Source organism: Ciconia boyciana, chromosome 15 (genome assembly GCF_034638445.1).
Source record: "Ciconia boyciana chromosome 15, ASM3463844v1, whole genome shotgun sequence".
NCBI lineage: Eukaryota > Metazoa > Chordata > Aves > Ciconiiformes > Ciconiidae > Ciconia > Ciconia boyciana.
Window position 1 is genome coordinate 1,910,480 of NC_132948.1, and position 9,882 is coordinate 1,920,361.

Sequence of the window (9,882 nt, forward strand, 5' to 3'; positions counted from 1 at the left end):
TGCTGTGAGCTTCCTCGCAGCAGTGCCCTGCCCTCGGCAGGGAGGAGATAAGCCCTCTCCGGGGCTGGTGGCCGTGGCCTCTGGCTCAGCAAAGCCTGAAGCAGCAAATTGTGCGGAGCTGGGCGCCCGGCCAGGGGAAACGGCGCTGGGCGCCTCTCGGGGACAGGATGGTCCCGGGGGAGGCCAGCGGCAGCTCTCGGTCCTGCGCTCTGCTCCTGGCTGATGCCGGAGCCTCGAAGGGCTCTGCCGTGGCAGCCCCGTGCCCGTGCGTGGTGCCGGGGGGGGGTGCAGGGCCCTGTCCCAGCCCATGAGCCCCTCCTGGGGTTGGGGATGAGCGTGGGGTCCCCGGGAGGTGACAGCCCGGGGACAGGCACCCTGCTGGGTGCTGGCCCCCCTCTGGCCACCTGCCTGGGCACTGGCAGTGCCCCGGGACACCCCGTGGGGCACCGGCACCACGCTGGGGCTGGACGCTGGCCCTGCTCCCTGGGGAGATGCGTGGCGGGCACCTGGGGACACAGGGGACACCCTGCTTTGGGAACCCCGAAGTCGCAGCGGGATGGCCCCCACCAGCAGGTCGAGACCCCGCAGCGACCCACAACCTGCCCAGCCCTCGGGCAGCAGTGGAGGACGGCCCGTGGGGTGAGCAGCTCTCGGGTGAAGGCTCTTGGCCGTGGGGTGCTTTTGCTCCAGGCAGCCCCAAGGGCTTTGGGGACGTGGAAGGGTCCCAGATGCAGGCGAGGAGTCCCCGTGGCCGCAGTGGGGTGCAGAACATCGGGGCTGACCCCCACCCCGCCTCTTCCCTCCACCACTCCCCACCCTCTTGAGACCCCAGCCCCACAGCCCCCCTCCCCTGGGCTCGGGGAGGGTCCCACCTCCCTCCTGCTTGCCGCTGGCTGCCCCAGCAGGTCCCGAAGCCCCTGGGGCTCTGTCCCCCCCCAGGACAGACGACTGGACGCGGTGGGTTCAGCTCCATTGGGCTTTACTGGCTTGGGGGAACACGCAGGGCCGGAGGGGTGGGGGCTGCGGTGGCCCGGGCAGGGGGCTCCACGCACAGCCCCGTCCCGCCTTAGGGATGTCAACGCATGCTATGGACACGGCTGCGGCCGGCCAGGGGCTGGTGGGTGCTGGAGAGGAACAAGTGACCCCCCCATGCCCCAAAATACAGGTTGTGACAATAAGCTGCGTGTCCCTGAGTCATCTCTGATGTGGAGAGAAGAGGAAGAGGAGGAAGAGATGAGAGATGAGAAAAGAAGATGGAGAAGAAGAGGAGAAGACCAAAAAGAGGAGAACATGACATGAAGAGGTGGCCAAGAAGAGAAGAAGGAGAAGAAGAGGAGAAGACCAAAAAGAGGAGAACATGACATGAAGAGGTGGCCGAGAAGAAGGAGAAGGAGGAGATGAAGAGAAGGCCAAAAAGAGGAGAACATGACATGAAGAGAAGGCGGCCAAGAAGAGAAGGAGGAGGAGGACATGAAGAGGAGAAGATGACGAGAAGGCCAAGAAGAGAAGAGGGAGAAGGAGGAGAAGGACAAGAAGAGAAAATGCCATGAAAAGTCGCTATCAAGAGGAGGAGAAGGCCAAGAAGACCAGGCGGCCAAGAAGAGAGGATGACAAAAGGAGAAGAATGAGGAGAGGAGAAGACGAGAAGAGACAAAGATCAGAAGAGAAGAGCCAGTTGCTTTCCAGCCCTGTTCCCAGGCGGCTGGCACGCAGCGCTCTGCTCTGGCCACCACCACCACCGCCACCACCACCGCGACCACGCCGCGGCCACCCCCACGGAGCTGCTCTCCATGGGGACGGGGGCGCGTCCAGGCCCTTTGCACCTGGCCGGGGGCTCCTTGCAGAGCCCAGCCCCAACCGCCAACGGTCACCAAGCGGAGGAGTCCCGGCTCGCCGGCCGCCCCGCGTCCGAGCCCACCGCCCGGCCGGGGCCTCTCCGTGCGGGTGCCATCCCCAGCAGCAGCTCCACGACGTCCACGGGGGCTTCCCCCCGCCCCGCCGGCCGCCCACGGCCGCCCGCTCACGGCCAGGCGTCCTCCTCCAGCCCCTCGTGCTCCCGCGGGACCCAGGCGGGCTCCAGGAAGGAGGAGAGGACGCTCTGCAGAGCCCCCCAGGGCTTGCGCCCCCCGGCCTCGGGGCTGCCGCCGGGGGGCCGCCGGGGGGCCGCCCCATAGCCCCGCGGGGTGGGGATCCTGGAGGGCTTCTTGTGGGGCTGCGTGTCCAGCCGGGGCCTGGCCCGGGGGCGCGGGGGCGGCGGCGCGGGGAGGGCAGGCGCCGGCTCGGGGGCCGCGGGCGCCCCGGGGGGCCCCTCCGCCGCGGCGCGGGGCCGCTCCGTCTCCGCCAGCCCGTCCTCGCCCGGCGCCCAGTCGGGGTCGGACTCGGGCCCCCCCCGCGGCTCCCGGGCCTCCCAGGAGGCCGCGAAGCAGCCGCCCTCGTCCGAGGAGCTGGAGAGGGCCGGCCGGCGCCCCGCTCCCGCCGCCCCGGGGGCCGCCGCCGGCGGGGGCCCGGCCCCGTTCCCGCTGCGCCGGCCGTCCTCGGCGGGGAGGCCGTGCTTGCCGAGGGCGCTGAGCGAGGAGGAGGAGGAGCTGGAGGAGCAGTAGGCCGAGTCGGCGGCGGGGCCGGGGGCCGGCGGGGCGGGCGCGGCGGGGCCCTCCCCGTCCTGCAGCTCCGCCATCAGCCGCGCGTTGGCCAGGAACTCCTCCTCCAGCCGGCGGAAGAGCTGCTGCTCCTGCCCGGGCTCCAGCCGCAGCGGCGCCCGCGGCCGCCGCGCCAGCTCCCCCGGCCCCCGCCGCCGGGCCCCCTCCTCCTCCTCCTCCTCCTCCTCGCCGCCGCCGCCGGGGGCCTCCCCGGGCCGCCCCCCGCCCTCCTCCAGCGAGCGGCGGCGCGGGGCGGGCGCCGGGCTGCGGGCGGGGGTGCGGCTGCGGGGGGGGCTGCCGGGCCGGGAGCGGGGCTCGGCCCGCGTCCACGAGTGCTGCCCGTCCCGCCGGCGGCTGATGAGCAGCAGCGGCCGGGGCCCGGGCCGGCCCTGGCTGCGCGGCCGCGGCGGGGCGCGGCCGGGCCCGTTGGGCACCCGCGAGCGGCCGCGCTCCTCCGGGGCCGCCGCTCGCCCGCCCGGGCAGGGCCCGGCGTCGCGGGGCGGCTGCGGGGGAAGCCCCCGGCTGGGCTCCCGGCGGCGGGGGGTGCCCCCGTCCCGCGGGCCCGCGGGGCCGCTCTGCGCGGAGGAGGCGGAGGAGTCGCTGTCGCCCGAGCAGCGGCGGGCGCGGGGCCTGGGGGGCACGGAGAGGGGCTGGGGGCAGTGCGACCCCCACCGCCGCCCACCCGCACACCCCGTCGCCCCCCAGTGCCCCCCGCTCGCACACCCCACTGCAACCCCGTCGCCCCCAGTGCCCCCCGCTCGCACACCCCACTGCAACCCCGTTGACCCGCACTGCGCCCCCTTTGCAGACCCCACTGCCCCTTACTGCCCCCCGCTGCCCCCCACTCGCACACCCCATGGCACCCCCAGTGCCCCCCACTGCACCCCCTTTGCAGACCCCACCGCCCCCACTCGCACACCCCATTGCAACTCCACCGCACCCCACATTCCACCCCTCCTTTGCCCCCCTTTGCGGACTCCATTGCCCCCCACTCGCACACCCCATTGCACCCCACATTCCACTCCCCATTCCACCCCTTTGCGGACCCCATTGCCCCCCCGCCCCCCACTCGCACGCCCCATTGCCCCCCACTCACCCCATTGCCCCCACTTCCCCCACTCGCACATCCCATTTCCCCATTGCACCCCACATTCCACCCCCTTTGCCCCCCATCGCACCCCCCACTCCCCGCGCCGCCAGGGTGCAGCCCTCCCCCCTGCCAATCATCGCCTAGGGGGCGTGGCCCCGCCGGGCCCCGCCCCACCCCTCGCCGTGCGCACTGCGCCTGCGCGCCGGCAGCGGCGGGAAGAGGCGACGGAGGGGGGGGGGACGACACGACACGGACCCCACGGCCGCGACCCCCAGAGCACGGGTGGCGTGGGGCAGGGATGGGCCGGGGCTCGACCAGGGCTGGTTCCCTCACGAGGGAGGAGGCCTTTGCCCCACAGCAGGACCCAGCCCCACGGCGGGGCGTCCGCCCCGCCGTGGGGCTGGGTCCTGCTGTGGGGCCGAGGCCTGCTGTGGGACTGAGGCCTCGCCGTGGGGCAGAGGCCTTGCCATGGGGCTGGGCCTGGGAGGTGCTGTGGGTTCCCCAGCTGGGCTGGGCTTCCTTCCCCGGGCACAGGGCGACGGCAGGCGACCATCCCCCCCCCCACCCCACCCCTCCCAGGCAGCACCCATGGGTGCCCTACCTGAGCGTGCTGGCTGCCCGGGGCTCAGCGGGGCTCCTGGAAGGGCTGGCAGAGCCGGGCAGGGAGGCCGGGCCCCCCCGTTGGGGCAGACCCTCCTGCTTGGCACCGGACGGTGGCTTGGGGATGCCGGTGTCCCCGTGGCCCTTCGGCTGGTGGCCGCCCCGCTCCGTCCTGGCGTGGCTGCTGTCCCCCCCGCCCGAGGGGGGCCCGCCCGGACGGGGGCGGCGGGGGGTGCTGGGGCTGGGGGCGCAGGGCGCGGGGGAGAAGCTGCCGGGAGCTGGTTTTTGCGGGGAGAAGCCCGGGGCGCGGGGCTGGGGCAGGCGGTGAGCTGGAAACAGAGACGCCGGGGGGGTCGCGGGGGGACGTCCCTCGCCACCCACCCCTGTCTCGCGTCACGCCGGCACCCGGCTTTTCCGGCCGGGGTTTCCCAGGCTGTGGGTTGATCGCCTCGGGAATTAATTTGGCCAAAACCCCGCCTTTTCTCACTCCCGCCCCCTTTTCCCATTTCAGCCGGATCAGCACCCTGAGCAGCCCAGCCTCAGGGAAAGGAGCCCCACGGAGAGCCAGGAGCCGTGAATCGTGGTGAGGTGGGGTGGCACAGGCCGTGGGGGGGTCCCTGGGCCCCGGGGGCACTCACAGAGGGAGGAGCAGCGGCACGGGTCGTGCTTGTCCAGGTAATGTTCCAGTGTGTCCCAGCCGCCGCCGACGCGCACCATCACGTGGCTCCTCAGCACCTGCGGACAGCCCGTCACCCTGCTGGCCCCCCGGGACGTGGCCGAAGAGGGACCACTGCTGGGGGGAGGCGAACAGCCCCCCACATCCTCAACGTGGGGCAGCTTGTGGGGAGTAAATTCAGCTCAGGGCCCACCCCACCACCGGCTCCCTCAGGACGGGTCCCCACCGCACCGAGGAGCGAGGGAAGGAGGAGGGTGGGGGGTCCCGGCGTAGGGGGGACGACACGGGGGCGAGAGGCGCGGCGGTGGCTCTTACTCGGACGAAGATGAGCGTGCTGGAGTCGCCCACTTTGTATTTACCCTCGGAGACCTTGACCATGGGGAACTGGGAGGGGCAGGAGCAGCAGCCCAGGATCTCCCGCACCTGCCGGCAGAGAGGGGAGAGGTCGGTGGGGCGTGGACCCCCAGCTATAGGGCCAGCCCCTATAGATAGGTGCACGCGGAGGGGCTGTATAGAGCCCATGGAGAGGGGGGAACCGGCTTGGTCCCGGCCTGGCAGCTCCCCTCCTCCTGCCCGTGCTCTCCCCTGCGGGAGCGGGCAGGCCCGTGGGCAGCGCGCTGCCTGGACCTGCCGGGAGCGGCTGGGTGGGTTCGTGCGGGAGCCTGAGCCGGCAGCTCCCACCGCAGCCCCAGGCGGTGGGGAGCACCCACAGCACCCACGTGCCGTGGGAGAGGGACCCGGGGGGCTTCCCACGGCCGGCCACCCCTGAGCAGGCTGAGAACGGACACAGCTCGCTTCATCTGCCGCCAGCCCCACTCCCTGGAGCCCACCCGCTCCGGGCCCCCCAGGTGTGGGGAGTTCAGAGCCGCCCCAAAACTGGGAAGGAGGAGGAACCCCCCCAGCCCTGCTAATCCCCGAACCACGGGGGATTTGCCCCCCCCCCAAGCACCCCGCTATGGGGCAGGGGCCTCCAGCGCCCCGCTGCACCTGCATCCACCAACAGAAAAGGGTTCAAGCCCCATTTTTTTTTTGCCCCCCCCAACTTTAGCATCTGGCACCAATAAAAAGCCAAAGGGAGGATTTGGGGGGGGGCCGGCCAGGGGACCCCCCATCGCCGTGGGGCTGCCGGGCAGTGCTGCCTGCCCGCTGCCTGTCGCCAGCTGCCTGCTCTATCTGGGGCGGCCGGCCTGCCCGCGGCCTGGCCGGGCTGACGTCAGGGATTAGGCAGGGAGCCACGGGGGGACGCGGGGACACGGCCGCATCCTGCCCCGGCCCGGGGCGGGGACGCAGCGCCGCCTCCCTCACCCCTACATTTTGTTGGTTGGTTTTTTTTTTTAAATAATTCCTCTTTTTTTTTTTTTTTTCTCCAGTTCTGCCTTTCTGCCCGTCGCAGGGGTCCAGCCAGGGCAGGATCCGGCCGCTCTGGTTCCCATCCGGGGCAGCAGCCGGGTGGCAAGGTCAGCCCCAACCGGGGAAACTGAGGCACGTTGGGGGGTGGTGGCTGCAGTGAGTGGGGGGTCCTGACCCTGCTGCCATCCGGGGGGGACGTGGGGAGCAGCCGGGCCGGATCCGGCACCGTCAGGCTCCTCCCTGGCTCCAGCGCTGCCCATAAAAGCCGATGGCAAGGAATTACGCAGCCCGGAAAAATGCAGCCGGGGTTGGCAGCGCCCGGCCAGGGGGGCTGGGGGGTTTGGGGGTGCGGGGGGGGGGCATTTGCAGCGGCCCTGGGTGCAGGGGGGTGCAGGATGCTCCCCGAGCGTGGCGGCTGCGGGAGGTAATGAGGAATTGGGGTTTCAATTAAAAAACGGCTTTGAGCTTAGGGAGTCAGGGGAGGGCAGGGCCCCCCGTGTCCCCCCCGTCCCCCCCGTCCCCGCATTAATCCGCTGCCTCGCGCGCGGGCCGGATCCTGCACCCAGCCCAGCTTTAATCCCTCCTGAGCCTCCCGGCCCTGGGGCGGGTGGGGGTGTCCCTGCACCCCGGCCTGCGGAGGGGACCCCCCCCCAGCTTCTCGATGCCCTGAATCACGGCTGTGAGCAGCCAGGATGTCCCCACGTCCGTCTGTCTGTCCCCGGGGACACCAGCCCCAAGGTGCTGGGGGGAGGAGGAGGGCTGGGGCTGGGCAGGAGCAGGTTCCTGGGGTGGGGACCACTGTGTGTGTGTCCCCCCCGTGGGGAGGAAGTGGCAGAGGCGGAGCTGCCACCCGTGTCCCCCCTGTGATTATGGCCACGGCCACCAAAATAACCCGTCCTGACGTCAGGAGGCTCCACAGGGCACGGGGGCCTGGCTGGGCGGCTGAGGACCTCCCACGGGCCCCGAGGAGCCGGGGTGGGTGGGGAAGGACATCCCATGGGCGGCAGCCACCCTGGTTGGGTGGACAGGGAGGACCCACAGGCCATAGAGCACGGCCAGTTGGGCGGAGAGACAGGACCTCCCAGGGGCCATAGAGCACAACCAGTTGGGCGGAGAGACAAGGACTTCCCATGGGCCATAGAGCACCCTGTTGGGCGGAGAGACAGGACCTCCCAGGGGCCATAGAGCACGGCCAGTTGGGCGGAGAGACAAGGACCTCCCATGGGCCATAGAGCACCCTGTTGGGCGGAGAGACAGGACCTCCCATGGGCCATAGAGCACCCTGTTGGGCGGAGAGACAGGACCTCCCAGGGGCCATAGAGCACAGCCAGTTGGGCGGAGAGACAGGACCTCCCAGGGGCCATAGAGCACGGCCAGTTGGGCGGAGAGACAAGGACCTCCCATGGGCCATAGAGCAGCCCGCTGGGCAGACAGAGAGGACCCGAGCGCCCGGCTCCCAGGGGAGCGCGTCTCACCAGCTCATCCAGGTTCTTCAGGTCGCAGAGGGCGATGGGCCGGGCCCTGCTGGGGTAGGCAGGCACCTGGGGGTCGCGGCTCTCCTGGTGCGTGCCCAGCACGCCGTAGGCCATTTGGTCCCTCATCTCCTCCTCGATCTCCTCCTCCATCTGGATCAGCATGGGGGCCAGCATGCCAAACTTGGAGGCCCTCCTGGCCACCTCCAACAAGCAGAGGACAAAGTTCTTCTCGTTCTTCTTCAGCACCAAGTCATTGGTCTCGAACATGAGGACGTCCTGGATGCCGAGGTCCTGCCGGCACCACTGGATGAAGTTGGAGACGTTATCCCGGGCGATGAAGGAACCCGGCACCACGTTCTTGGCTTGGAAGATGACCTCGTTCTGCGGGATGCGCATATGGGCGGCCACCTCGGGGTACCGCTGCTGGAAGTCCAGGGCGATGCGGTTGACGTTGTTGGCGTGTCGGCAGAGGTGGCAGCCCGTCTCCAGGCTCTCCAGGAAGGTGTCCACCTGGATGTCCAGGTCGTAGAGGGTGTTGAACCACTCGGCCAGGTCCTCCTTCATGGCCTCCAGGTACTCCTCGCTGGAGCGGAAGGGACGGATGCTCTTGGAGGCGGCCGACTGGATGTGGCTGGGGTCGGCCATGGCGAGCTGCCTGCGGGAGTCAGCGGGTGCCGTCACAGGCAGACATGGGCAGGCAACACCCCCCCCCCAGCCCCGCCGTCCCCCCCCCCCGGCAGAGTTTGGCAGCCTGGTCCTGTGTCCCCCCCCCCCGCCCCGGTGACCCCTCCGTGCCTCAGTTTCCCCACCCTTACCCATGGGCGGGAGGGGCCCCACCACCATCTCCAGAACCTGCCTGTCCCCTGCCAGGACCGGCACACCGTGTCCCCCCGACACCGTGTCCCCCCGACACCGTGTCCCCCACCCCGTGTCCCCTCCACCGCCCCCCGGGTTAATGAGTGCCTTGTCACCCCCGGCCCCTGCTGTGGGACTGCAGCGGAGAGGACACCCCCACCCAAAGCTGCCCAGTCATGGTGGGTGTCACCATCCCGGGTGCCACCAGCGCGGGAGCAGGTGACACCCCCAGGGACCCTGGTGCCAGGGGCAGGGAGCACCCCCCGCCCGGCCGCCACCCCCGGGGGGGGGCGCGGGGCCCCAGCGCCCAGCCATGGGGGCTGCACCCAGGGGTCCCTGTCCTTGCCCGGGTACAAGGGCTGGTGACCCCCGCGCTGGGGGGAGCCCCAGTGACCCCCACTGCCGACCCCCAGCCCCACTCCCTGGGGGTCCCTTCCCCGCGGGTGTCCCTGGGGGGTGTCCCCTTCCTCGGGGGGGGGGTGGTGTCTCTGCTGGGGGGGTCTCTATACCGGGGTCCCCCTTCCCTTGGGGGGGAGGGTGTCTTTCTCGGGGGACACGCACACACTCTGTCTGTCTGTCTGTCTGTCTGCCGGGGGGGGGGGAACAGCGTCAGCACCTGCGAGGCAGATGCCGACTTGCGCGGGAGACCAGCCCCCCCCGGGGACACACACACACGGGTGGGGACACGCAGGGGGGCACAGGGACAGGGACCCCCCCACACCCACCCCCGCCCGCACTCACCGCCGGCTCCGCGCTCCGCTACCGCCGGGCCGGGCCGCGCCGCCCGCCCGCTGCCGGCTCCGGGCCGGGCCGCGGCTCTGAGCGCCGGGGGGGCCCCGCCGCCGCCCGGCCCCGCGCTGCCCCCGCCGCCATCCGCCGCCGGGAGCGGAGGGGCCGGAGCGGAGGGGCCGGAGCGGAGCGAGGAGCGAGCAGCGCCCGCCCGCAGCCCCGAGCCGCCGCCGCCGCCGCCGCCGCCGCCGCGCCCCGGCCGGGAAGTTGGAGGCGGCCCAGAAAGGGCCGGGACGGGAGCGGCGGGCGGGGGCGGGCGGGGACGGGCCGACACGCGGGACACGGACACGGGGGGGGGACACGACACATTCAGCGACATGGCGACACACAGCACCGTGACACCCCCGGCCCGCGTGTGAGTTGACACGGGGGGGCCATGCACGGCCCGGGGACCCCCCCGTTGGAGCGGCC

At 71.7% G+C, this 9,882-nt stretch overlaps 1 protein-coding gene across 2 annotated transcripts; it reads right to left on the reverse strand.

The window, feature by feature from the left end:
* Positions 1–962: 962 nt before the first annotated feature.
* Positions 963–9,676, reverse strand: GAS2L1 (growth arrest specific 2 like 1). Of its 2 annotated transcripts, none has more exons than XM_072880642.1 (6): positions 9,424–9,676; positions 7,828–8,478; positions 5,318–5,425; positions 4,965–5,061; positions 4,328–4,655; positions 963–3,266 (listed from the first exon to the last, which is right to left on the reverse strand). In XM_072880642.1, the coding sequence occupies exons 2-6, from the start codon at positions 8,470–8,472 to the stop codon at positions 2,021–2,023; spliced, it is 2,424 nt and encodes an 807-aa protein (XP_072736743.1). In that variant the 5' UTR covers positions 8,473–8,478; positions 9,424–9,676; the 3' UTR covers positions 963–2,020. The 2 variants fall into 2 exon arrangements, with proteins under 2 accessions (XP_072736743.1, XP_072736742.1); XM_072880641.1 differs by having other exon boundaries at positions 7,828–8,482.
* Between the last annotated feature and the right edge of the window lie 206 nt (positions 9,677–9,882).

What these genes read in the sequence shown, in the direction of transcription:
- GAS2L1 (XM_072880642.1), bottom strand. Translation starts at nt 8,472, where the DNA reads ATGGCCGACCCCAGCCACATCCAGTCGGCCGCCTCCAAGAGCATCCGT. An exon ending in TGAAGAACCTGGATGAGCTG is followed by an intron (nt 5,426 to 7,827) that starts GTGAGACGCGCT and finishes CTCTGCCGGCAG; the next exon opens with GTGCGGGAGATCCTGGGCTG. An exon ending in GTGCCGCTGCTCCTCCCTCT is followed by an intron (nt 4,656 to 4,964) that starts GTGAGTGCCCCC and finishes CTCTGTTTCCAG; the next exon opens with CTCACCGCCTGCCCCAGCCC.